This window comes from Amphiprion ocellaris, chromosome 20 (genome assembly GCF_022539595.1).
Source record: "Amphiprion ocellaris isolate individual 3 ecotype Okinawa chromosome 20, ASM2253959v1, whole genome shotgun sequence".
Classification (NCBI taxonomy): Eukaryota; Metazoa; Chordata; class Actinopteri; family Pomacentridae; genus Amphiprion; species Amphiprion ocellaris.
In genome coordinates this window covers 14,325,677-14,353,490 of record NC_072785.1, presented here as the reverse complement: position 1 = coordinate 14,353,490, position 27,814 = coordinate 14,325,677, and the positions used below count along the sequence as shown (strand labels likewise).

The window sequence follows — 27,814 nt, the reverse complement described above, 5'->3', positions numbered from 1 at the left end:
TAACTCCTGAGTTTTACTCATTCAAAAACTCTTATCGATCCATTTTATTTTTAACAAACAGCCCATGTTCTTACAAAGCTGTGATACTGATCGGCCCCAAAATTATTTTGACTATGAGAAAGTTGCTTTCAGTATTCATGATTTAACTGGACACATTGGAAGATGCAAGTGTCCTTTTTTTAAAAAATAAAAAAATTGTGAAAACAAATTTAGTAAAAAAAGCTACTGGATCAAGATGTTTCAAGCCTCCCACTCTTTCACACATTCAGAAGCAGTGGTCCCATACCTAGTAACAGCACACCGCTTCCAATCAGACAGAGAGAAATATGAACTGTTGGGGGTGCGACCAATCACCTCTCTTCCCTCTGCACCCGCCCATTTGCCTTACTGACCGACATACTCACTGGACATGTGCCACCTGAACTGAGGTCTACAGGGACACCTGCTGGCGTGAAGATGGTATTTCACCATTTACAGTGACTAAAAAAATGTCCTAATATTAAAAACATATGCGAAAAAAAAATGCTCTTTACAATTACTACTCATATCCTTGTCGTGTACAATTAAATACAAAATGATCAAAAGAGATGTTTTATTTTTATTGTTTCATATTAAGGGAAAAAAGTCAAATAACTATGTATGTGTTACACTGACATTTTTCTGCTTAAAAAACCATTGGTTATTTATTGTGATGTATTTTATTCATCTACCATACGTTATGAAGTGACCTTAGGAGTGGACCTATTTATTGATCATCACAATCTCTAACAGATGAGCTTTTAAAATGTCAAAATGGCACTTACTTTGAATACATTTCATTAATCATAAAGACCATCAGTGTTTACCCTTAAAGCTTTGAATAAAAAAATACATGGTTTTGAGATACAGCAAAAATAGTCTCATTGATAAGTTTATTGAATATATCACGTAACTGTAAAATAAGCTGCCAAAAGTAATGTAGATGCTGTGGAGACTAATGCATTTTTTTCACTCAATAACTCGTTAAAAGATATATCAACAGTGATTGATATTAAAAATTTAATATGTTCATGAATCAGATGCTTTCATTCATACAAGTAAGAGCGGGGCTTTCTATATAGATTATTCTATAATATACTGACAGTGAATCCGTAAAGTAATGGCAAAGTGAAAATAAATCTTCACATATATATTTCTTAATTTTCTTACATTGTATTCTTGAATTTACCTCCCATTTACATACACTCCATAACACAACTGTGTGCAAAAAGTGAGTACCAGGAAGTGTGCTTGTATACACTCTACAGCATAATAGTTTACCAAATTGATCACAAGTTCTTATTTTTATATTTTTTTAGTCAGTTGAAATTACGTAGCAATTTAAAAATATATTAAACTTGGTCGACTGTTTGTGTTGCATTGGGGAGACATTTCCTTGTTGCACCAATGGCCCCGTCTGTGTTGCTATGGTTATATCAACACGACCGGATCTTAGTTTGCTAAAGTTTGGTGTTTGTTGCTCTCGCTAAAACGCATATTAACGCATCTGAAACGAAATAAATGCCAATTTTTTTCGGTGTAGTGAAACCAGTTTGTAGCTGTTAATGTGTTTAAGTTTTTGCCGTTTTTTGGACGCTTAAGTCGCAAAAGTTTGGCGGCAGGTTTTGTCGGGTAACTTTATTCAACTCAACGTTTCGTTACTATGGATGTCGGAGATACGCTGAAAGAGCTCAACATGACAGTGGATGAAATGGACAAATTTACAAAAGCTTTCAAAGACGACAAATTCAGGGAAATGTTGCGAGATTACGCCCAAGAAATTTCAGACCCGGAGAACAGGAAGAGGTATGAAGAGGAGATCAAACTTTTGGAGCAGGAGAGAGGAAACAGCATCGAGTTTATCCACCCGCAACCATTTAGGGCGTTTAAAACAAGCGTGGATGGCAAACAGAAATGCTTTATCAATATATGTGCCAGTGAAAAAGTTGGGAAGCCTGAATCTAAGTGTGTTGTGTCAGAGGATGGCCGCAGAGGACAGCGTTGGTCCCTGCCTCACAGCCTGCCACCTGGGAGGCCAGATACAGACCACAAAGGTAACAAAATCATGATTTATGACGTTGTTTTCCACCCTGACACTCTCCACATAGCAAGCAAAAACAAAAGATTTATGGATATGGTGGAGGGCACAGCTATTCAGGGAATCCAGGATGCTTTTAAAGTGACTCTGGACAAAAACAATGTGAAAGAGATGAGAACAAAATATAAAGGCACCCCACAGCCTTGTGTGATTCGAAAACCAATACCTGGATACAAAGCCAAGGAGCAATCAGAGCAGCCTGACCTCCTTGCCTTCCCATACCCAGATGAAAAAAGACCTGCCACACTTACCCAAGCAAAGACTACAGAGTTGCCTCCAATGAAAAACAGCAGTGCTGAACCTAAAAGCTTCCAGATCCAGCCTCAGAAAACCAAAGAATCAACCAAGCCAAAATACACAGTAAAATATCGATCTGTCATCGACCTACAGGACTTCAGATACTCTAGAGACTCAGCCCAAAGCCCCAGGCCCAAAGAGATTGTGGTTACTATTGATATGCCACTCCTGAAGTCGGTCGGTGACACCAGCCTTGAAGTGAAGGAGAAAACCCTGCTGCTGGAGTCCAAGACACCAGCCTACAGACTGGAGCTGCCCTTAGCCTATTCTGTGGATGAAGACAAAGGAGAGGCCAAGTTTAACAAACAGAGGGGGCAGCTTACCGTCACACTGCCTGTTCTTCCTCCTAAAGTGGATTTTGATTATTTGGCAGGTCCTGCTATGACCGACGGTGATTTTCAGAGTGTAAGTGACGATGAGAGCCAGAAGGACAGTGAGGTTGAAGGTGATAAAAAGGAGCAGGAGAAGCATTGTGTTGAGAAGGGACAGGAGGAAAAACAGATCCAAGAACAGGGGACAATGGTAGAGGAAGCTGAAGAAGAGGAAGAAAAAGGCCAAGAGAAAGGAGAAGAGCAGATGAGGGAGGATGGAAAAAATGAGGAAGGAGAGGAAACTGGTGCAGAGGAGGAAACATGGAAGGAGCTGGAAAGAAAAAGTCTGGAAAGTGTGGAGGAGGAAAAAGGAGTTGAGGTTCAAAAAAGTGGAGAGCAGGAGCAGATAAATAAAGAAATTGAACGATTGACAAGGCAGGACAAGCAAAATGAAGATATAGAGTTAAGTAAATGTGACAAATTAAGGGAACACGGATGCAATACATCAACAGAGAAAAGAAAATCTGATTTAAGAGGTTTCCAGTGTGATATAGGCATTTCTGATGAAGAAGAAAACTCAGTGGCTGCTGATAGCAGAGATGTGGCTTCATCTGAAACTGAAAAACAGCACATTTCTATTTCTGCTGGACACTCTTGTGGCATGAAAGAGAGGGGCGAAGGAAATTTGACCTCTAGTTTGGACTCAGCACCCAAAATAAAGACTTCAGATATCCAAGAGGAGAGTGAGAAGACAAAAGAAACTGTACAAGGAAATATGCAGGTGAGATAAATACTGAGAATCAGCAGGGGTAGTGTAAGAGTGTGTGATCATAGCAAACTGCAAGCTTTTTTCTCCTTTTGTGTTTTTCTACTAGGTGGGAACAGATGAGGAATCCAAGACTTTGATTGTGGCTTCTTTAGCCCCACCTATGACAACCACCATTAGTCAGAACAATGTGGAGGACAGCTGCATTTCTGTAAAGTCCAGCAAGATCCCTGAAGCAGATGAAGCAACGAAGTCAAGCAGAGGAGATACAGGCAAACAGTTCACACTTTGCTCTGAGGAAGTAGCTGCACACTCGGTAAAGCAGCAGGATGTGAAGGAGGAAATAGACATCGATGACCTGCCAACAGAGCAAATCTTCCAAACCTCAGAGCATGACAAGAAGCCACCAGCCGTGTTACTGGGGGAAATTGATACAGATGGAAATGAGACAGTCATCAGTGATCATTCCACATCTACTGGCTTCATCTTCCAAAACACCCTCTTGTATGAGCTGGACTGATGGATGGAGTAAGACTTGAGAGAAAAGAACAAGTTGTCTTGTTTTACAGGAATTATAAATGCTGTTAAAGTTCTCACCTTCCTCTCCAGTCACTTAATTGAAATGACAAAAATGACACCAAATCATTTCAAAAACCCAGAATAAACTACTGAAGACAAAACAATGAATACTTTTATTTATTTTTCATGTATATATAGATATATATAAAAAAGTTGTGAGTCAGTAGCAAAGCAATAACCAACTCCTTTTAGCCATTGCTCAAGAACCCTGAGACACTGTGTTCATAAAATTGATCTAATTTCTTTATTCCCATGCCTAATGGAAGTAGGTCATTAAGGGAACCTGCAGGAAGAAAAGAAAAAGACAAGATGTATGACGATTTGTCAGTGTCGCTGTCCACTATCATTACAGTCCCACTCTTTTACAGATGGAGCACGAAATATGGTATTTTTCTTTGTCTCTTACCCCATTTTGATCTATAGTAAGTGCCTTATAAGTTGAATGTAAGTGTAAAACAGGAAGCTTGAAGCACTTTAAAAAACAAGTTGTAGAAAGTCAACATTGCTCTTTCATTTAAAGGTAATATCAAGAAACAGTACAACTTGGGTATTTCCTGCTGCCGCTTCTTCTTGGTATCATCTCATCAGACATCGTCCTCCAGTTTCTCACAACTACTGCAGCACTAACTCCAGCGGTTGGTGTGTTCTTTTGTCAAGTAAGTCTTTTTGTCCTCATCTTATTCCTCTCTGGAGGGAGTTGTCTAAAAATTCAGAGTAGCAGGAAAGAGAGCAGAAGTGCTGCTGCACCGGAGCATCTGTGCCTCCCATGTCATCCACCAGCACCACTGTGTGAGAGACCTGGTGCAGGTTCATGCTCACAGCTGTTTTGATGTAGTAACTGATGCAGACGCAACCGCAGTCGCAGATCTTGGCTACTTCAAGGTCCCGGCATAAATGTGCAGGGATGAGGTGAGGTCCGTATGGTATCCTGTTAGGTGAATCAGGAAGAATACAAGGTTATGAGTTTGTTAGCTGCAAATTAGCATCAAGCAGGAACTTACAAACCAGTTAGGCTTACAATGCCTAAAAAAGTATTTGCACCCCTTTAGTTTTTTTTCCTTTTGTTGCTGTCGGACATTAAATTATGGTGTATTTTTTACAAGAATTCACAAAAACAATACTCTTTCAAATCAAAGTCCAGACAAATTTTACAAAGCAATGTCAATTAAATAAAAATCTAAAATTTAAAAACAGTGATTGAAAAAGAAAAGAATAAAGATCTCTGTATCTGGAAAGTTCAGTCACTGGTGAATTAGTACTCCTGGTTATAACTACACCATAAAGACATGGACAACACAAAGCAACTCTGAAATAAAAGGAAAAAGGTTATGGCAAAGAATATGTCAGGGGATGATACAAGAACATTTCCAAGTCAATGAATAGTTCCTTGGAGAACAGTTAAATCCATCATTAAGAAATGGAAGGAAAATGCCACATAAGCAAGTCTGCCTAGATAACATAATGCTGCCACCACCGTGGTTCATGGCGGGGATGGTGTATTTGTAATCGTGCGCAGTGTTTGGTTTCCGCCAAAAATAGCATCTAATCCAATTCCCAAAAAGTTCACTTTTGGTCTCATCAGACCAAAAAACCTCTGTGTCATGGCTTCTGATGAACTTTAGTGGAGATTTAAGATGAGCATTTTCAACAGTGGCTTTGTCTTTGTCCACAGTCACTCAGTTTTTAAGGACGGCCTGCTCTAGGCAGATTCATGCATGTGACATATTTTTACCATTTCTTAATGATGGATTTAAAATGTACTCCAAAGGATATTCAGTGACTTAGACATTTTCTTGTATCGTCGCCTGACTTGTGCATTTCAATAACCTTTTCACAGAGTGCTTGGAGTGGTTTTTATGTCTTCATGGTGGTGTTAAACCCAGGGTACTGATTCACCAATGGCTGGACTTTTCAAAAATAGATGTCTTTATACCACACTCATGTGAGATACTTTAACTATACTTAGATTATAACTATTTCACTGACTGTGTGACTTCCAAACCTGATAGGTTGCACCTGTATCAAATAAGGTGATCCACTTTCAAGGGGGTGAATACCTTTTGACATTTTATATTTTTAATAATTGACACGCAGAAATCTTTTTTTCAATTCATCATAACATTATACATGAGTATTTTTTTGTGAATTCTTGTAAAAGAAGTCTGAATAAATTGACCATGATTCAAAGTTGAAATGCAATAAACAAGGAAAACCTCCAAGGGGATGAATACTTTTTAAGGGCACTGTAAGTGTGATGTTCAACAGGTGCTTAAATCTAACCTGAGATTGGCCACAGCTCTGGAGGCTATCTCTTGAAGTGGAAGGGGGAATTTGAGTTGCATTTTGTTGTCCAGAGGGTTGGGCTGGACAAAGGGATTTCCAAACAAGTCCAGGTTCTCCAGGCACAGCTTCCGGAAGTCGCTGGGCAACACGGCCAGCTGATTATGTGCTGCAGACAGGAACCTCAACTTGGAGAGTCGGCCGATGTGGAACGGCAAACAAACGAGTTCATTGTCATCCAATTTGAGGTTCACTAGCTCTTTGAGCTGGCAGAACTGAGTAGGAAGCGACTGCAGTCGATTCTGGCTGATGTCCAGCAGCTGGAGGGTCCGCTGCAGGGTGGACAGGCAGAGGGCCTCACTGAAGGCTTCCAGGTGGTTGTTGTGGAGAATGAGTTCAGAGAGGCAGCTGAGGTCACCGATTGTAGCAGGGAGTTTCTTGATGTGGTTGTTACTGAGGTCTAGCTTGCGTAGAGCTGGAAAAACAAAATTGAAAAGACAAATTTTAGTAAGAATGGTCAGAATCTACGCAGCAAATGTTTAGATACCCTGACTTTTCATCTCAAGCTCCTAAAGCCCTAAAATGTCCATTATGTATCATAATTATTTTCCCAGACTTTGGAAGACTTATGTTTCCACATGCATGAGTGGTGCCTTTTTGAACAGAAAGAATGCACATCAAGCACTATCAAGCTCCACAGGCCAAAATATAGGTCGCAGTACATCATCAACAACCCACTCGACTCGTTTTACCTTTGAGGGACAGCATTCGCATGTCCACACGTGACAGTTTGCAATATGAGACCTGCAGCTGCTCCAAAGAGTAGGGAAAGTTAGATGTGAGGGGGTAATCCTTCTTGGAGACGATGGTGAGCTTCTTCTTGGGTTGCTCTACATCTCTGGCCCGAACAGGAGTGAGTGTGGACAGAGGAAGGCTGCTTGTGTCAGTTCCTCTGTCTGCCAGACGAGCTGCTGAGAGGAAGTTCTTCAAGCTATTTGCATCGGCCTGCAAATACATAAAGATACAGGTTAATCAATAGACGAACAGGCAACCGATTTAGCAGACTGACGGTTTCTTCTCAGGTGACTGGATACCTTGAAATATCTAACCTAAATACACTGGCCTAGAATATCTTGACACAGTTCTTTTGAATGAAGCACTTGATGCTGTTGGGAATTAAAATGTGAGTAGGAAGGAAATTACTGGAGGTTGAACTCCAGCACCTGTACTGTGTAAGGTGTTCAATTTCAGAGGCATGCAAAAAGGTGATAAATCACTTTTACAAGTATGTTTGTGGTTATGGTATTGAGGTGTGGACAAAATTGCGGCCCAGTAAGTAAACTGAGATTTGGTGAACTCTGTTTTCCCTGATCATCTGAATTTTGTACAGTCTGTCAGTCAGTTTGTGGGAGTGTGACTGCTTTTTCTAACAACATGACCTGCTAAAAAGGGCAACAAATGGAAACAATGAGGATGCAATGTACTGGCATCGAGTGCAGTCAAAACAGAAGTATGTGTGTGTCTCGCTGAGTAGACTGCCTGACTCTCAAATCTTGTTTCTTGGAAATACTCGACTCTTATAAACTTGAATTTCTTGTTCTGAACAAAAAAAAAAAAAAAAAGAAAAAAAAAAGAACAGTCTGGAATTACACCATGCTGGATGTCATACCTTGCTCAAGCAAATGTCAACAGCAGGTTCCTTTAATCTCACTGTGGCCTTGCCTTCATCCACAAACCAAGTGAAGAACTTCTCTATGTTGCCTTTCAGCTGCAAGAGAAAATTGGCAAACGTCAGTAGTGGAAAAATACATTTCAAAACTGCAGGGCGGGTATACATCATGATTCAACTGAGAGTGATTCAGTCCTTTAACATGTACAGACAGGAACACTGAAAGCTTTTCAACCTTTCTGTCAACAATCAGTCTGATGGAGCTTTAACCTTTGAAATCAATGGCAGAAGGTCCTGAGAAGCTCTTTAATGCAGTGTTCAGACCATGACAACAATACAACTAGGAGATCTAATCTTTGTGGGAAAGATAATGATTAATTTAAAAGGCAGATTTAGGTGACTCGGGTGATAGTTACTTGGTGTGTTTTGCTCATGCTTGTCTAAACTATATGGAATCAACTCATATTATTTTCACCATCAAATAAGCTACCATTTACTTTTTAAAATGATCATTTGTTCTACAAACAGAAAGTAATGCAATTTGACTTTGGAAAAATACTTAAATCAGTGAATGGAAATGTGTTTTTATATGTTTTTAATCTTTCTTTAGGAGCAGATAAGTATGTGGCAGGTAAAGTGAACATACTTACAGAACTAAAATTCTTTGTTGTGGTTTCCATAATGTGATCAAAACATTTAATACAATATCTAAATATGTCCACAATGCTAAGAGTACAGTATTTTGGCCTCTAACTAGGTCACAGACTTGCCCTAAGTGAAACGTGTATATTGTGTATAATTATATATATATATATGAATATATTTAAATGACACTAACACTGTAGCTTCATCACTGGTTTCTCTGTTAAGATGCGAACATTATTTTTAAGATATAGCAAATTTAGTTACATTAGTCAGGGCAGACTGCAGTGATGAATTCTGAGAAACAAATATGTTTCAAGTTTCATTGAACATAAACATCTTTCTTTCTCCACTAGGCCTGACATTTCTTTAAAAAATAATTCTCTTCTGTAAAATAGGGAGGTAAATCCAGTTCATGTTCACCGTATGAATGTTTTAGTCATTGGTTTCACTTTAGCACTAATATGGGGTAGAGATACTCTTGTGCTTTGAACTACTGCTACTTTACATCGTGGCGACAATCCTTTTATTCCTATATTTTGATAATATATGTACAAAAATACATATATATATATATATAAAGAAGAGGCCACACATCCTGGGTCAGACACTAAATAAACAATGCTGTTCCAGGAGAAACAGTAAATGCAAGTATGGAAGTAGAAACAAACAGCAGCAACAATAACAATAACAGAAAACACACACCTTGTACTTTGACCCAGCTCTGTCTTTGGCCTGTGCAGATCATCATGTAGATGTTGCTGCGTTGACTCGTCTTGTCCAATGTTTCCCGATGGAAAGTACCGCTCTCATCCCTTTGCCTCGACTTTTCATCCCAAACGAGGGAAGCATCGATTAACCACCTACGACAATCACACTGAAGCTTCATCGCAACCAAATACTAAAACCACTCGAGTCCGGCTTAGTGCCGAGTCAGAGTGACCTAATGGTGTAAATGCATACCCAGAGGAAAACTTCGTGGAAAAGTTACGCTTGCTGCTAGTTGGTGACCCAACACCAACACATCCGTGCTCGTCATGGTTGTCAAACAGCGGAGCAGCCGTTTCTTTACCGAGCCGCAGCTGCACCTACACTGCTGCGGGGCGAAACTACACAGCATATACAGCGGGAATAGTAAGAAGTTCGGCGGACAGGGCGGGGTTTTTGGACCGTATTTTGACTCTCTGCAGATCGGATTGTTTTTCACTGCTGTCAGTCGCATGTTAGCTGCCGTTAGCATAATCCCGCGCGCGTGGGAAGTGACGTCAGGGAGGCGTGTGTTAAATGCTCCGGGCGCGCGAAGAACTCATTGTGTTAAAAAGGAAAACAAAAACAACAATTAAAAAAAAAAAAAAAAGCAGTACTGACTTTGAAAACAGCTAAGAGTTGTTTTTTTAAAGAAAAAATAACAATAAAAATTCAAATTGACTATAAAATTTCCAATGGAAACGACATTTTTGTGGAGGTTCTGGGTCCGTACGGATCTGGTAATTGGATTTTCCGTTCTGAAACCGGGTATTGAAGAAAAAACAATAAAAACGAATGGTTATTTGATTTTCGTTTTAAAATACAAAAATTCAAATTGAAATACAAGGTGTTTATCCTTTTCATGATCAATAAAGGATATACGATTTTTTTTTTTAAATGCTTTGATTTTCGTTTTATATTTAGAATAACAAGAAAGTAAAATCAGTAAGAGACAGAAACGAAAAAGGTCCGTTTTTTCATTTTCCTGAGACCGGAAGTGGTCATCAGCAAGTGTGGAGCCAAACGACAAGATTCTCAGAGTGCGGAGCCAGAGAGCAGCGATTGGTCAGACCATAGATCTATATAGAAGCCAGCGCCGCTAGCGTATCTAGTCTAATGTATATCTATGGTCGCACGTCTGGTAGCATCTCAGGCTGTGTTGATAGTGATGGCTGATCGAGGCTTTGTTGAAGCTTCGACACTTCATTCAAAACATGGTTCATTACTCGAGGCCTCAATGACACACAGTGCTCGAGTAGGACATCTAGTGGTCAATATATGAAGTGCAATCAAGACGTGGTCGGTTCATGGATGTTTGGATTTGATTCGCCATGCACACATTCCTGTTTGACTACACTAGATGATTGTATAGGTTGTAGTGGACACAAAATAATATTACTAGTAATAATAATGACAATAACTATTGAAGAGCACGTTTCTTATTCCCATGTTTGTCTGTATCCCTATATACTCCTTTGCTTATATTCTGTGTTATGAAACATTTAAACGGTGCTGGTACATTCATGAGATGCTCTACAAATACAGACTGATGTCATTTTCACATTGGGGCTGGTGCAAATAAAGATTTTTATGGATTATTATGGATTTTGGCAAAGTATGTCCTTGGGGTTTATTGGTAAAAGAGGTCAGTAAAGAGGGTGTGCTTATGTAACTGGTTATGAGGTTTTTATTGAGAAATAATTTATCTAACAGTTTTGGGACCACTGTTCCCTCTAAGCTGCGCGCCGTGCGCCAATTGCGCGACTGCTGACTCGGTCTCCGCGCACAGAAAATCTGCGCTGCGCACAAAAAAAATCCAACCTAAATTGTAAATAAAATAAAACATGTAACAATACATTCTGTGCTATTTTTCAGTGTGAGTCAGTGGAGTGACCGGTGACGGCTGCTGCAGCCAATGATGCGATTCACATACGTATTTACCATAGAACTGTATATAATGGTATTCTACGCAGCTAATCAACGTCAGACGTCCTTATGTGCAGCACTGTTTGTTCTCATAGATATGAATGAGTAAGATAGGGACACGCCCCTTTGAGCTGCGTACTTACGGCGGCTAAGCTAGTGGGGGCAAAGTTTCAGTGCAATCCGTTGATGTAGACGGCCGTGAAAACGGAAACAAGTTTACTGGCTCACTGTGCTGCTACAGTTACACACTACGTCGTACGATTGAGACAAGGAAACTTGGACATGACTTTTCATAGGTAAGATAGTTTTTGGCTCTTTTTTCATTATGAAATCATTGTGAGAGCTTCCAGTCTATGAGAGCTAACTAGTTAGCCACTAGCAAAACACTAAGGCGAGCTAGCAGCTTGACAAGCAAATACCAGACGATTAATAGTAGCTGTAGTATAGTTGTACAAGCAGTAGTAGTAATACTAAAAGTACAAGCAGCAGTAGTAGTATAAACAGCTGTCAGAGTCGTAGAAGTAGTATCAGCATTTGTAATAGTATTACAAGTACGTAGTAGCAGTGCCAGTATCAGCAGCAGTAGTGTCCTACCACTACTACTAGTAGTAGTCACATTGCTATTACTACCACCATACAACCAATAGTACTTATAAAGCCTAACTCATGTATATCCAGATTACCCATCTATGTTTCTCCTCCAAACCCAATTTTATGATTGGGATTACAGGCAGTTCTTTAGGACTGCTCTCAAATAATAGAAATGTTACTAACAAAGTTATACTTATCAAATTAAATAGCTCTGGTCTCCAGTATATTGGCGAATTCGGTTATTTGTACTTAATTTATTAGCATGATTTCTTTTTAATATGTTGTCTACAGACTTAATTACTCTCTGTCCTACTTTTCTTACTCCATGTAGGTTTCCCAGAGACTATGGGTTGAGGGAGGAATTGGAAGTTTGTCGGCCTTAGACCTGGTGTCATTCCATCAGTGTTAAACTTCCCGGCTCATCTTGGAAGAGTACGTGCCCAGAAAGACCACGACCAAGCAGCCTTGAGATCTTAGGCAGCGTCTCCCTTCAGTGGGTGTCGACAGTGTTCACAGTCAGGTCTGTAGATGGGGGAGGCCGCCACCCACCTCCCCGCCCTACTCTCTACCCACGACTCCGCCTTGGCTCCCACCCATGTGGTCACTTTATTAACTACGATGCCAAAGGGACGACGAAATTACTTCTTTTCCTCTGATCTGTAGCTCAGTGAGTTAAGGGTTTATCTGTAGAGCTGCAGGTCGCTGGTTCAAGACCAGACCCTTCTTAAATTTTATCAAAATCCTGACAAAGACAAAGAAAAATGCCAGTGGTGGGTCTTGAACCTACTACCTTCCACTTGGTAATCTCTCTTCTTACCCCCTGAGCTACTCACTCAGATACTTTTTTTTTTTTTTTTTGCGCATTTATCATCTATTTTTTTGCCATTTTCGAGTTTTTTTAACTTGAGTCTCGACTCGATCGTTTTTCTCAGGAGGTTGGACTTTAGCCTTTGTGCTGGAGGGTTGAACCCTCAGTTCCAAGACTTTCAAAGCCTCCAGACCTCCCGAGTCCTCAGGACCTGAGCTTTCACACAGTCTGAGGGCTGAAATTTTCTAAGTCCCACAGTAGTTCTCTGTTAGTTTGAACCTTCACACAGTCTGAGGACTGAAATCTTAAAAGTTCTTGAGTAGTTCTCTGTTAGTTTGAACCTTCAGACAGTCTGTTAATGTTTCGATTAAATCTTTAAGGTTTTTCTTTTTAAATGTTTTACCACCTTTTAATGTTTAATTTTCTTTTTAAATCCTTCATTGTATTTTCTGTGTAATTCCTATTTGAACTTTTATTGTCTTTAAGGACATAATTTTCTAAATTAAACATTTAATTTTTTTTAATTAAATGTTTTGTCTTTTCTATTGGATAGGTGTAGTGAGAGACAGACAGGAAACAGGGGAAAAGAGTCAGGGGAAGACTTGCAGCAAAGGGCTGCTAGCAGGACTCGAACCCGGGACGCTGCGTCAGGGACCATTCCCTGTACATGGGTCACCTGCTTAACCCGTTGAGCTATATGGGCACCCATGTTTTGTCTTTTTAAGGGTTTAATAATCTGATTAAATGTTTTGCATTTTTAAAAATGTTTAACATTCTTCTTGTTTAATTGTATTTTTTAAATGTTTAATGATGGAAAATACTTTATCTGTAATTTCTAATATTTGTATTTTAAAAATTTTGTTTAATTTCATAATGACATGTATTGTATGTTGTTGAATTATCTCATTCCATATTTTGTCTGTTTAATATAATTTAATGTAATTTAATGTTTAACTCTATTAAACAGACAAAATATGGAATGAGATAATTCAACAACATACAATACATGTCATTATGAAATTAAACAAAATTTTTAAAATACAAATATTAGAAATTACAGATAAAGTATTTTCCATCATTAAACATTTAAAAAATACAATTAAACAAGAAGAATGTTAAACATTTTTAAAAATGCAAAACATTTAATCAGATTATTAAACCCTTAAAAAGACAAAACATGGGTGCCCATATAGCTCAACGGGTTAAGCAGGTGACCCATGTACAGGGAATGGTCCCTGACGCAGCGTCCCGGGTTCGAGTCCTGCTAGCAGCCCTTTGCTGCAAGTCTTCCCCTGACTCTTTTCCCCTGTTTCCTGTCTGTCTCTCACTACACCTATCCAATAAAAAGACAAAACATTTAATTAAAAAATTAAATGTTTAATTAGAAAATTATGTCTTAAAGACAATAAAAGTTCAAATAGGAATTACACAGAAAATACAATGAAGGATTTAAAAAGAAAATTAAACATTAAAAGGTGGTAAAACATTTAAAAAGAAAAACCTTAAAGATTTAATCGAAACATTAACAGACTGTCTGAAGGTTCAAACTAACAGAGAAGTACTCAAGAACTTTTAAGATTTCAGTCCTTGGACTGTCTGGAAGTTCAATCTAACAGAGAACTACTGTGGGACTTAGAAAATTTCAGCCCTCAGACTGTGTGAAAGCTCAGGTCCTGAGGACTCGGGAGGTCTGGAGGCTTTGAAAGTCTTGGAACTGAGGGTTCAACCCTCCAGCACAAAGGCTAAAGTCCAACCTCCTGAGAAAAACGATCGAGTCGAGACTCAAGTTAAAAAAACTCGAAAATGGCAAAAAAATAGATGATAAATGCGCAAAAAAAAAAAAAAAGTATCTGAGTGAGTAGCTCAGGGGATAAGAAGAAAGATTACCAAGTGGAAGGTAGTAGGTTCAAGACCCACCACTGGCATTTTTCTTTGTCTTTGTCAGGATTTTGATAAAATTTAAGAAGGGTCTGGTCTTGAACCAGCGACCTGCAGCTCTACAGATAAACCCTTAACTCACTGAGCTACAGATCAGAGGAAAAGAAGTAATTTCGTCGTCCCTTCGGCATCGTAGTTAATAAAGTGACCACATGGGTGGAGCCAAGGCGGAGTCTGGGTAGAGAGTAGGCGGGGAGGTGGGTGGCGGCCTCCCCCATCTACAGACCTGACTGTGAACACTGTCGACACCCACCTGAGGGAGACGCTGCCTAAGATCTCAAGGCTGCTTGGTCGTGGTCTTTCTGGCACGTACTCTTCCAAGATGAGCCGGGAAGTTTAACACTGATGGAATGACACCAGGTCTAAGCCGACAAACTTCCAATTCCTCCTCAACCCATAGTCTCTGGGAAACCTACATGGAGTAAGAAAAGTAGACAGAGAAGTAATTAAGTCTGTAGACAACATATTAAAAAGAAATCATGCTAATAAATTAAGTACAAATAACCGAATTCGCCAATATACTGGAGACCAGAGCTATTTAATTTGATAAGTATAACTTTGTTTAGTAACATTTCTATTATTTGAGAGCAGTCCTAAAGAACTGCCTGTAATCCCAATCATAAAATGGGTTTGGAGGAAGAACATAGATGGTAATCTGGATATACATGAGTTAGGCTTTATAAGTACTATTGGTTGTATTGGTGGTAGTAATAGCAATGTGACTACTACTAGTAGTAGTGGTAGGACACTACTGCTGCTGATACTGGCACTGCTACTACAACTTGTAATACTATTACAAATGCTGATACTACTTCTACGACTCTGACAGCTGTTTATACTACTACTGCTGCTTGTACTTTTAGTATTACTACTACTGCTTGTACAACTATACTACAGCTACTATTAATCGTCTGGTATTTGCTTGTCAAGCTGCTAGCTCGCCTTAGTGTTTTGCTAGTGGCTAACTAGTTAGCTCTCATAGACTGGAAGCTCTCAACAAGATTTCATAATGAAAAAAGAGCCAAAAACTATTCTTACCTATGAAAAGTCATTCCAAGTTTCCTTGTCTCAATCGTACGACGTAGTGTGTAACTGTATGCAGCACAGTGAGCCAGTATACTTGTTTCCGTTTTCACGCCGTCTACATCAACGGAATGCACTGAAACTTTGCCCCCACTAGCTTAGCCTCGCCGTAGTACGCAGCTCAAAGGGGCGTGTCCTATCTACTCATTCATATCTATGAGAACAACAGTGGCTGCACATAAGGACGTCTGACGTTGATTAGCTGCGTAAATACCATTATATACAGTCTATGGTAAATACGTATGTGAATCGCATCATTGGCTGCAGCAGCCAGTCACCGGTCACTCACTGACTCACACTGAAAAATAGCACAGAATGAATTGTTACATGTTTATTTTATTTACAATTTAGGTTGGATTTTTTTTGTGCGCAGCGCAGATTTTCTGTGCGCGGAGACCGTGTCAGCAGTGCGCAATTGCGCACGCGCGCAGCTTAGAGGGAACAGTGGTCCCAAAACTGTTGATAAATTATTTCTCAATAAAAACTCATAACCAGTTACATAAGCACACCCTCTTTACTGACCTCTTTACCAATAAACCCCAAGACATACTTTGCCAAAATCCATAATAATCCATAAAATCTTTATTTGCACCAGCCCCATGTGAAAATGACATCAGTCTGTATTTGTAGAGCATCTCATGAATGTACCAGCACCGTTTAAATGTTTCATAACACAGAATATAAGCAAAGAGTATATAGGGATACAGACAAACATGGGAAATAAGAAACGTGCTCTTCAATAGTTATTGTCATTATTATTACTAGTAATATTATTTTTGTGTCCACTACAACCTATACAATCATCTAGTGTAGTCAAACAGGAATGTGTGCATGGCGAATCAAATCCAAAACAATCCATGAACCGACCACGTCTTGATTGCACTTCATATTATTGACCACTAGATGTCCTACTCGAGCACTGTGTGTCATTGAGGCCTCGAGTAATGAACCATGTTTTGAATGAAGTGTCGAAGCTTCAACAAAGCCTCGATCAGCCATCACTATCAACAGCAGCCAGAGATGCTACCAGACGTGCCGACCATAGATATACATAGACTAGATACGCTAGCGCGCTGGCTTCTATATATATCTATGGTCTGACCAATCGCTGCTCTCTGGCTCCGCACTCTGAGAATCTTGTCGTTTGGCTCCACACTTGCTGATGACCACTTCCGGTCTCAGAAAATGAAAAAACGGACCTTTTTCGTTTCTGTCTCTTACTGATTTTACTTTCTTGTTATTCTAAATATAAAACGAAAATCAAAGCATTTAAAAAAAAAATCGTATATCCTTTATTGATCATGAAAAGGATAAACACCTTGTATTTCAATTTGAATTTTTGTATTTTAAAACGAAAATCAAATAACCATTCGTTTTTTGTTTTTCAATACCCGTTTCAGAACGGAAAATCCAATTACCAGATCCGTACGGACCCAGAACCTCCACAAAAATGTCGTTTCCATTTGGAAATTTTATAGTCAATTTGAATTTTTATTGTTATTTTTTCTTTAAAAAAACAACTCTTAGCTGTTTTCAAAGTCAGTACTGCTTTTTTTTTTTTTTTTTAATTGTTGTTTTGTTTTCCTGTTTAACACAATGAGTTCTTCGCGCGCCCGGAGCATTTTAACACACGCCTCCCTGACGTCACTTCCCACGCGCGCGGGATTATGCTAACGGCAGCTAACAGCGACTGACAGCAGTGAAAAACATCCGATCTGCAGAGAGTCAAAATACGGTCCAAAAACCCGCCGCTGTCCGCCGAACTCTTACTATTCCCGCTGTATATGCTGTGTAGTTTCGCCCGCAGCAGTGTAGGTGCAGCTGCGGCTCGGTAAAGACGGCTGCTCCGCTGTTGACATCCATGACGAGCACGGATGTGTTGGTGTTGGGTCACCAACTCAGCAGCAAGCGTAACTTTTCCACGGAAGTTTTCCTCTGGTATGCATTTACACCATTAGGTCACTCTGACTCGGCACTAAGCCGGACTCGAGTGTTTTAGTATTTGGTTGCGATGAAGCTTCAGTGTGATGTCGAGGTGGTTAATCGGATGCTTCCCTCGTTTGGGATGAAAAGTCGAGGCAAAGGGATGAGAGCGGTACTTTCCATCGGGAAACATTTGGACAAGACGAGTCAACGCAGCAACATCTACATGATGATCTGCACAGCCAAAGACAGAGCTGGGTCAAAGTACAAGGTGTGTGTTTCTGTTATTGTTATTGTTGCTGCTGTTTGTTTCTACTTCCATACTGCATTTACTGTTTCTCCTGGAACAGCATTGTTTATTTAGTGTCTGACCCAGGATGTGTGGCCTCTTCTTTATATATATATATATATGTATTTTTGTACATATATTATCAAAATATAGGAATAAAAGGATTGTCGCCACGATGTAAAGTAGCAGTAGTTCAAAGCACAAGAGTATCTCTACCCCATATTAGTGCTAAAGTGAAACCAATGACTAAAACATTCATACGGTGAACATGAACTGGATTTACCTCCCTATTTTACAGAAGAGAATTATTTTTTAAAGAAATGTCAGGCCTAGTGGAGAAAGAAAGATGTTTATGTTCAATGAAACTTGAAACATATTTGTTTCTCAGAATTCATCACTGCAGTCTGCCCTGACTAATGTAACTAAATTTGCTATATCTTAAAAATAATGTTCGCATCTTAACAGAGAAACCAGTGATGAAGCTACAGTGTTAGTGTCATTTAAATATATTCATATATATATATATAATTATACACAATATACACGTTTCACTTAGGGCAAGTCTGTGACCTAGTTAGAGGCCAAAATACTGTACTCTTAGCATTGTGGACATATTTAGATATTGTATTAAATGTTTTGATCACATTATGGAAACCACAACAAAGAATTTTAGTTCTGTAAGTATGTTCACTTTACCTGCCACATACTTATCTGCTCCTAAAGAAAGATTAAAAACATATAAAAACACATTTCCATTCACTGATTTAAGTATTTTTCCAAAGTCAAATTGCATTACTTTCTGTTTGTAGAACAAATGATCATTTTAAAAAGTAAATGGTAGCTTATTTGATGGTGAAAATAATATGAGTTGATTCCATATAGTTTAGACAAGCATGAGCAAAACACACCAAGTAACTATCACCCGAGTCACCTAAATCTGCCTTTTAAATTAATCATTATCTTTCCCACAAAGATTAGATCTCCTAGTTGTATTGTTGTCATGGTCTGAACACTGCATTAAAGAGCTTCTCAGGACCTTCTGCCATTGATTTCAAAGGTTAAAGCTCCATCAGACTGATTGTTGACAGAAAGGTTGAAAAGCTTTCAGTGTTCCTGTCTGTACATGTTAAAGGACTGAATCACTCTCAGTTGAATCATGATGTATACCCGCCCTGCAGTTTTGAAATGTATTTTTCCACTACTGACGTTTGCCAATTTTCTCTTGCAGCTGAAAGGCAACATAGAGAAGTTCTTCACTTGGTTTGTGGATGAAGGCAAGGCCACAGTGAGATTAAAGGAACCTGCTGTTGACATTTGCTTGAGCAAGGTATGACATCCAGCATGGTGTAATTCCAGACTGTTCTTTTTTTTTTCTTTTTTTTTTTTTTTTTGTTCAGAACAAGAAATTCAAGTTTATAAGAGTCGAGTATTTCCAAGAAACAAGATTTGAGAGTCAGGCAGTCTACTCAGCGAGACACACACATACTTCTGTTTTGACTGCACTCGATGCCAGTACATTGCATCCTCATTGTTTCCATTTGTTGCCCTTTTTAGCAGGTCATGTTGTTAGAAAAAGCAGTCACACTCCCACAAACTGACTGACAGACTGTACAAAATTCAGATGATCAGGGAAAACAGAGTTCACCAAATCTCAGTTTACTTACTGGGCCGCAATTTTGTCCACACCTCAATACCATAACCACAAACATACTTGTAAAAGTGATTTATCACCTTTTTGCATGCCTCTGAAATTGAACACCTTACACAGTACAGGTGCTGGAGTTCAACCTCCAGTAATTTCCTTCCTACTCACATTTTAATTCCCAACAGCATCAAGTGCTTCATTCAAAAGAACTGTGTCAAGATATTCTAGGCCAGTGTATTTAGGTTAGATATTTCAAGGTATCCAGTCACCTGAGAAGAAACCGTCAGTCTGCTAAATCGGTTGCCTGTTCGTCTATTGATTAACCTGTATCTTTATGTATTTGCAGGCCGATGCAAATAGCTTGAAGAACTTCCTCTCAGCAGCTCGTCTGGCAGACAGAGGAACTGACACAAGCAGCCTTCCTCTGTCCACACTCACTCCTGTTCGGGCCAGAGATGTAGAGCAACCCAAGAAGAAGCTCACCATCGTCTCCAAGAAGGATTACCCCCTCACATCTAACTTTCCCTACTCTTTGGAGCAGCTGCAGGTCTCATATTGCAAACTGTCACGTGTGGACATGCGAATGCTGTCCCTCAAAGGTAAAACGAGTCGAGTGGGTTGTTGATGATGTACTGCGACCTATATTTTGGCCTGTGGAGCTTGATAGTGCTTGATGTGCATTCTTTCTGTTCAAAAAGGCACCACTCATGCATGTGGAAACATAAGTCTTCCAAAGTCTGGGAAAATAATTATGATACATAATGGACATTTTAGGGCTTTAGGAGCTTGAGATGAAAAGTCAGGGTATCTAAACATTTGCTGCGTAGATTCTGACCATTCTTACTAAAATTTGTCTTTTCAATTTTGTTTTTCCAGCTCTACGCAAGCTAGACCTCAGTAACAACCACATCAAGAAACTCCCTGCTACAATCGGTGACCTCAGCTGCCTCTCTGAACTCATTCTCCACAACAACCACCTGGAAGCCTTCAGTGAGGCCCTCTGCCTGTCCACCCTGCAGCGGACCCTCCAGCTGCTGGACATCAGCCAGAATCGACTGCAGTCGCTTCCTACTCAGTTCTGCCAGCTCAAAGAGCTAGTGAACCTCAAATTGGATGACAATGAACTCGTTTGTTTGCCGTTCCACATCGGCCGACTCTCCAAGTTGAGGTTCCTGTCTGCAGCACATAATCAGCTGGCCGTGTTGCCCAGCGACTTCCGGAAGCTGTGCCTGGAGAACCTGGACTTGTTTGGAAATCCCTTTGTCCAGCCCAACCCTCTGGACAACAAAATGCAACTCAAATTCCCCCTTCCACTTCAAGAGATAGCCTCCAGAGCTGTGGCCAATCTCAGGTTAGATTTAAGCACCTGTTGAACATCACACTTACAGTGCCCTTAAAAAGTATTCATCCCCTTGGAGGTTTTCCTTGTTTATTGCATTTCAACTTTGAATCATGGTCAATTTATTCAGACTTCTTTTACAAGAATTCACAAAAAAATACTCATGTATAATGTTATGATGAATTGAAAAAAAGATTTCTGCGTGTCAATTATTAAAAATATAAAATGTCAAAAGGTATTCACCCCCTTGAAAGTGGATCACCTTATTTGATACAGGTGCAACCTATCAGGTTTGGAAGTCACACAGTCAGTGAAATAGTTATAATCTAAGTATAGTTAAAGTATCTCACATGAGTGTGGTATAAAGACATCTATTTTTGAAAAGTCCAGCCATTGGTGAATCAGTACCCTGGGTTTAACACCACCATGAAGACATAAAAACCACTCCAAGCACTCTGTGAAAAGGTTATTGAAATGCACAAGTCAGGCGACGATACAAGAAAATGTCTAAGTCACTGAATATCCTTTGGAGTACATTTTAAATCCATCATTAAGAAATGGTAAAAATATGTCACATGCATGAATCTGCCTAGAGCAGGCCGTCCTTAAAAACTGAGTGACTGTGGACAAAGACAAAGCCACTGTTGAAAATGCTCATCTTAAATCTCCACTAAAGTTCATCAGAAGCCATGACACAGAGGTTTTTTGGTCTGATGAGACCAAAAGTGAACTTTTTGGGAATTGGATTAGATGCTATTTTTGGCGGAAACCAAACACTGCGCACGATTACAAATACACCATCCCCGCCATGAACCACGGTGGTGGCAGCATTATGTTATCTAGGCAGACTTGCTTATGTGGCATTTTCCTTCCATTTCTTAATGATGGATTTAACTGTTCTCCAAGGAACTATTCATTGACTTGGAAATGTTCTTGTATCATCCCCTGACATATTCTTTGCCATAACCTTTTTCCTTTTATTTCAGAGTTGCTTTGTGTTGTCCATGTCTTTATGGTGTAGTTATAACCAGGAGTACTAATTCACCAGTGACTGAACTTTCCAGATACAGAGATCTTTATTCTTTTCTTTTTCAATCACTGTTTTTAAATTTTAGATTTTTATTTAATTGACATTGCTTTGTAAAATTTGTCTGGACTTTGATTTGAAAGAGTATTGTTTTTGTGAATTCTTGTAAAAAATACACCATAATTTAATGTCCGACAGCAACAAAAGGAAAAAAAACTAAAGGGGTGCAAATACTTTTTTAGGCATTGTAAGCCTAACTGGTTTGTAAGTTCCTGCTTGATGCTAATTTGCAGCTAACAAACTCATAACCTTGTATTCTTCCTGATTCACCTAACAGGATACCATACGGACCTCACCTCATCCCTGCACATTTATGCCGGGACCTTGAAGTAGCCAAGATCTGCGACTGCGGTTGCGTCTGCATCAGTTACTACATCAAAACAGCTGTGAGCATGAACCTGCACCAGGTCTCTCACACAGTGGTGCTGGTGGATGACATGGGAGGCACAGATGCTCCGGTGCAGCAGCACTTCTGCTCTCTTTCCTGCTACTCTGAATTTTTAGACAACTCCCTCCAGAGAGGAATAAGATGAGGACAAAAAGACTTACTTGACAAAAGAACACACCAACCGCTGGAGTTAGTGCTGCAGTAGTTGTGAGAAACTGGAGGACGATGTCTGATGAGATGATACCAAGAAGAAGCGGCAGCAGGAAATACCCAAGTTGTACTGTTTCTTGATATTACCTTTAAATGAAAGAGCAATGTTGACTTTCTACAACTTGTTTTTTAAAGTGCTTCAAGCTTCCTGTTTTACACTTACATTCAACTTATAAGGCACTTACTATAGATCAAAATGGGGTAAGAGACAAAGAAAAATACCATATTTCGTGCTCCATCTGTAAAAGAGTGGGACTGTAATGATAGTGGACAGCGACACTGACAAATCGTCATACATCTTGTCTTTTTCTTTTCTTCCTGCAGGTTCCCTTAATGACCTACTTCCATTAGGCATGGGAATAAAGAAATTAGATCAATTTTATGAACACAGTGTCTCAGGGTTCTTGAGCAATGGCTAAAAGGAGTTGGTTATTGCTTTGCTACTGACTCACAACTTTTTTATATATATCTATATATACATGAAAAATAAATAAAAGTATTCATTGTTTTGTCTTCAGTAGTTTATTCTGGGTTTTTGAAATGATTTGGTGTCATTTTTGTCATTTCAATTAAGTGACTGGAGAGGAAGGTGAGAACTTTAACAGCATTTATAATTCCTGTAAAACAAGACAACTTGTTCTTTTCTCTCAAGTCTTACTCCATCCATCAGTCCAGCTCATACAAGAGGGTGTTTTGGAAGATGAAGCCAGTAGATGTGGAATGATCACTGATGACTGTCTCATTTCCATCTGTATCAATTTCCCCCAGTAACACGGCTGGTGGCTTCTTGTCATGCTCTGAGGTTTGGAAGATTTGCTCTGTTGGCAGGTCATCGATGTCTATTTCCTCCTTCACATCCTGCTGCTTTACCGAGTGTGCAGCTACTTCCTCAGAGCAAAGTGTGAACTGTTTGCCTGTATCTCCTCTGCTTGACTTCGTTGCTTCATCTGCTTCAGGGATCTTGCTGGACTTTACAGAAATGCAGCTGTCCTCCACATTGTTCTGACTAATGGTGGTTGTCATAGGTGGGGCTAAAGAAGCCACAATCAAAGTCTTGGATTCCTCATCTGTTCCCACCTAGTAGAAAAACACAAAAGGAGAAAAAAGCTTGCAGTTTGCTATGATCACACACTCTTACACTACCCCTGCTGATTCTCAGTATTTATCTCACCTGCATATTTCCTTGTACAGTTTCTTTTGTCTTCTCACTCTCCTCTTGGATATCTGAAGTCTTTATTTTGGGTGCTGAGTCCAAACTAGAGGTCAAATTTCCTTCGCCCCTCTCTTTCATGCCACAAGAGTGTCCAGCAGAAATAGAAATGTGCTGTTTTTCAGTTTCAGATGAAGCCACATCTCTGCTATCAGCAGCCACTGAGTTTTCTTCTTCATCAGAAATGCCTATATCACACTGGAAACCTCTTAAATCAGATTTTCTTTTCTCTGTTGATGTATTGCATCCGTGTTCCCTTAATTTGTCACATTTACTTAACTCTATATCTTCATTTTGCTTGTCCTGCCTTGTCAATCGTTCAATTTCTTTATTTATCTGCTCCTGCTCTCCACTTTTTTGAACCTCAACTCCTTTTTCCTCCTCCACACTTTCCAGACTTTTTCTTTCCAGCTCCTTCCATGTTTCCTCCTCTGCACCAGTTTCCTCTCCTTCCTCATTTTTTCCATCCTCCCTCATCTGCTCTTCTCCTTTCTCTTGGCCTTTTTCTTCCTCTTCTTCAGCTTCCTCTACCATTGTCCCCTGTTCTTGGATCTGTTTTTCCTCCTGTCCCTTCTCAACACAATGCTTCTCCTGCTCCTTTTTATCACCTTCAACCTCACTGTCCTTCTGGCTCTCATCGTCACTTACACTCTGAAAATCACCGTCGGTCATAGCAGGACCTGCCAAATAATCAAAATCCACTTTAGGAGGAAGAACAGGCAGTGTGACGGTAAGCTGCCCCCTCTGTTTGTTAAACTTGGCCTCTCCTTTGTCTTCATCCACAGAATAGGCTAAGGGCAGCTCCAGTCTGTAGGCTGGTGTCTTGGACTCCAGCAGCAGGGTTTTCTCCTTCACTTCAAGGCTGGTGTCACCGACCGACTTCAGGAGTGGCATATCAATAGTAACCACAATCTCTTTGGGCCTGGGGCTTTGGGCTGAGTCTCTAGAGTATCTGAAGTCCTGTAGGTCGATGACAGATCGATATTTTACTGTGTATTTTGGCTTGGTTGATTCTTTGGTTTTCTGAGGCTGGATCTGGAAGCTTTTAGGTTCAGCACTGCTGTTTTTCATTGGAGGCAACTCTGTAGTCTTTGCTTGGGTAAGTGTGGCAGGTCTTTTTTCATCTGGGTATGGGAAGGCAAGGAGGTCAGGCTGCTCTGATTGCTCCTTGGCTTTGTATCCAGGTATTGGTTTTCGAATCACACAAGGCTGTGGGGTGCCTTTATATTTTGTTCTCATCTCTTTCACATTGTTTTTGTCCAGAGTCACTTTAAAAGCATCCTGGATTCCCTGAATAGCTGTGCCCTCCACCATATCCATAAATCTTTTGTTTTTGCTTGCTATGTGGAGAGTGTCAGGGTGGAAAACAACGTCATAAATCATGATTTTGTTACCTTTGTGGTCTGTATCTGGCCTCCCAGGTGGCAGGCTGTGAGGCAGGGACCAACGCTGTCCTCTGCGGCCATCCTCTGACACAACACACTTAGATTCAGGCTTCCCAACTTTTTCACTGGCACATATATTGATAAAGCATTTCTGTTTGCCATCCACGCTTGTTTTAAACGCCCTAAATGGTTGCGGGTGGATAAACTCGATGCTGTTTCCTCTCTCCTGCTCCAAAAGTTTGATCTCCTCTTCATACCTCTTCCTGTTCTCCGGGTCTGAAATTTCTTGGGCGTAATCTCGCAACATTTCCCTGAATTTGTCGTCTTTGAAAGCTTTTGTAAATTTGTCCATTTCATCCACTGTCATGTTGAGCTCTTTCAGCGTATCTCCGACATCCATAGTAACGAAACGTTGAGTTGAATAAAGTTACCCGACAAAACCTGCCGCCAAACTTTTGCGACTTAAGCGTCCAAAAAACGGCAAAAACTTAAACACATTAACAGCTACAAACTGGTTTCACTACACCGAAAAAAATTGGCATTTATTTCGTTTCAGATGCGTTAATATGCGTTTTAGCGAGAGCAACAAACACCAAACTTTAGCAAACTAAGATCCGGTCGTGTTGATATAACCATAGCAACACAGACGGGGCCATTGGTGCAACAAGGAAATGTCTCCCCAATGCAACACAAACAGTCGACCAAGTTTAATATATTTTTAAATTGCTACGTAATTTCAACTGACTAAAAAAATATAAAAATAAGAACTTGTGATCAATTTGGTAAACTATTATGCTGTAGAGTGTATACAAGCACACTTCCTGGTACTCACTTTTTGCACACAGTTGTGTTATGGAGTGTATGTAAATGGGAGGTAAATTCAAGAATACAATGTAAGAAAATTAAGAAATATATATGTGAAGATTTATTTTCACTTTGCCATTACTTTACGGATTCACTGTCAGTATATTATAGAATAATCTATATAGAAAGCCCCGCTCTTACTTGTATGAATGAAAGCATCTGATTCATGAACATATTAAATTTTTAATATCAATCACTGTTGATATATCTTTTAACGAGTTATTGAGTGAAAAAAATGCATTAGTCTCCACAGCATCTACATTACTTTTGGCAGCTTATTTTACAGTTACGTGATATATTCAATAAACTTATCAATGAGACTATTTTTGCTGTATCTCAAAACCATGTATTTTTTTATTCAAAGCTTTAAGGGTAAACACTGATGGTCTTTATGATTAATGAAATGTATTCAAAGTAAGTGCCATTTTGACATTTTAAAAGCTCATCTGTTAGAGATTGTGATGATCAATAAATAGGTCCACTCCTAAGGTCACTTCATAACGTATGGTAGATGAATAAAATACATCACAATAAATAACCAATGGTTTTTTAAGCAGAAAAATGTCAGTGTAACACATACATAGTTATTTGACTTTTTTCCCTTAATATGAAACAATAAAAATAAAACATCTCTTTTGATCATTTTGTATTTAATTGTACACGACAAGGATATGAGTAGTAATTGTAAAGAGCATTTTTTTTTCGCATATGTTTTTAATATTAGGACATTTTTTTAGTCACTGTAAATGGTGAAATACCATCTTCACGCCAGCAGGTGTCCCTGTAGACCTCAGTTCAGGTGGCACATGTCCAGTGAGTATGTCGGTCAGTAAGGCAAATGGGCGGGTGCAGAGGGAAGAGAGGTGATTGGTCGCACCCCCAACAGTTCATATTTCTCTCTGTCTGATTGGAAGCGGTGTGCTGTTACTAGGTATGGGACCACTGCTTCTGAATGTGTGAAAGAGTGGGAGGCTTGAAACATCTTGATCCAGTAGCTTTTTTTTACTAAATTTGTTTTCACAATTTTTTTATTTTTTAAAAAAAGGACACTTGCATCTTCCAATGTGTCCAGTTAAATCATGAATACTGAAAGCAACTTTCTCATAGTCAAAATAATTTTGGGGCCGATCAGTATCACAGCTTTGTAAGAACATGGGCTGTTTGTTAAAAATAAAATGGATCGATAAGAGTTTTTGAATGAGTAAAACTCAGGAGTTAATTATGCAACAATCCCAGCTCCACCGCCTCTGTGTTCCCATGTGACAGTTCTGAGCTCAAATGTTCTGTTAATGAGCTCCAATTCAGGGAGAACTACTTGTCTGTCTCTTCTGACTCATCAACCATTCTGGCTCAGAGCTGATGAACAGGACATAACGTCCCCACACGGTCTTGCCAAAAGAGGTTTTATAACACCAAAAAATGCATTCAGCCAGCAGGAAGACACCCACAGGCAAGTCAGCACATTTGGAAGAAGAGGAGTGAGTTTTCAGCTGACCAGAGAGGAGGGGGGGCAGTGGTGGTGGTGGTGGTGGTGGTGGTGATGGTGGGAGGGGTGTCAGTGTGACGCACTCAGGATGTGGGCAGATACCACTCGCTACCTTTCTGCATGAGCACGACCAAAAGATTGCTGACTGTATCTTAATCCCACATGTCATCTCCTTGGATTAGAAGTTGTAAAGCTCACAAAACGCACAAAGATGTACTCATTGAACCTTTTTTTT

General features: G+C 39.7%; 3 protein-coding genes and 1 pseudogene across 3 annotated transcripts; 2 read left to right on the top strand and 2 right to left on the bottom strand.

Annotated features, from left to right (window-relative positions):
- The first annotated feature begins 1,430 nt into the window (after positions 1-1,430).
- LOC111565942 (protein kintoun) lies at positions 1,431-4,161 on the top strand. The gene is made up of 2 exons (XM_023266270.3): positions 1,431-3,505; positions 3,600-4,161. Exons 1-2 carry the CDS (start codon positions 1,682-1,684, stop codon positions 4,008-4,010), a joined length of 2,235 nt encoding a protein of 744 aa, XP_023122038.1. The 5' UTR covers positions 1,431-1,681; the 3' UTR covers positions 4,011-4,161.
- Positions 4,157-9,549, bottom strand: LOC129347682 (leucine-rich repeat protein 1-like; annotated as a pseudogene).
- Positions 9,550-17,401: 7,852 nt separating this feature from the next.
- On the top strand, positions 17,402-23,154 carry LOC111565943 (leucine-rich repeat protein 1). Its single transcript, XM_023266271.3, has 5 exons — positions 17,402-17,947; positions 19,194-19,292; positions 19,957-20,209; positions 20,487-20,961; positions 22,314-23,154. Exons 1-5 carry the CDS (start codon positions 17,765-17,767, stop codon positions 22,567-22,569), a joined length of 1,266 nt encoding a protein of 421 aa, XP_023122039.1. The 5' UTR covers positions 17,402-17,764; the 3' UTR covers positions 22,570-23,154.
- Positions 23,153-25,881, bottom strand: LOC129347823 (protein kintoun-like). The gene is made up of 2 exons (XM_055006251.1): positions 23,806-25,881; positions 23,153-23,711 (listed from the first exon to the last, which is right to left on the bottom strand). Exons 1-2 carry the CDS (start codon positions 25,627-25,629, stop codon positions 23,301-23,303), a joined length of 2,235 nt encoding a protein of 744 aa, XP_054862226.1. The 5' UTR covers positions 25,630-25,881; the 3' UTR covers positions 23,153-23,300.
- Between the last annotated feature and the right edge of the window lie 1,933 nt (positions 25,882-27,814).

Coding starts and splice junctions, on each gene's coding strand:
- LOC111565942 (XM_023266270.3), top strand. CDS start 1,682: ATGGATGTCGGAGATACGCTGAAAGAGCTCAACATGACAGTGGATGAA. Junction 3,506..3,599: donor CTGTACAAGGAAATATGCAG/GTGAGATAAATA, acceptor TTTTTCTACTAG/GTGGGAACAGATGAGGAATC.
- LOC111565943 (XM_023266271.3), top strand. CDS start 17,765: ATGAAGCTTCAGTGTGATGTCGAGGTGGTTAATCGGATGCTTCCCTCG. Junction 17,948..19,193: donor GAGCTGGGTCAAAGTACAAG/GTGTGTGTTTCT, acceptor TTTCTCTTGCAG/CTGAAAGGCAACATAGAGAA. Junction 19,293..19,956: donor TTGACATTTGCTTGAGCAAG/GTATGACATCCA, acceptor ATGTATTTGCAG/GCCGATGCAAATAGCTTGAA.
- LOC129347823 (XM_055006251.1), bottom strand. CDS start 25,629: ATGGATGTCGGAGATACGCTGAAAGAGCTCAACATGACAGTGGATGAA. Junction 23,712..23,805: donor CTGTACAAGGAAATATGCAG/GTGAGATAAATA, acceptor TTTTTCTACTAG/GTGGGAACAGATGAGGAATC.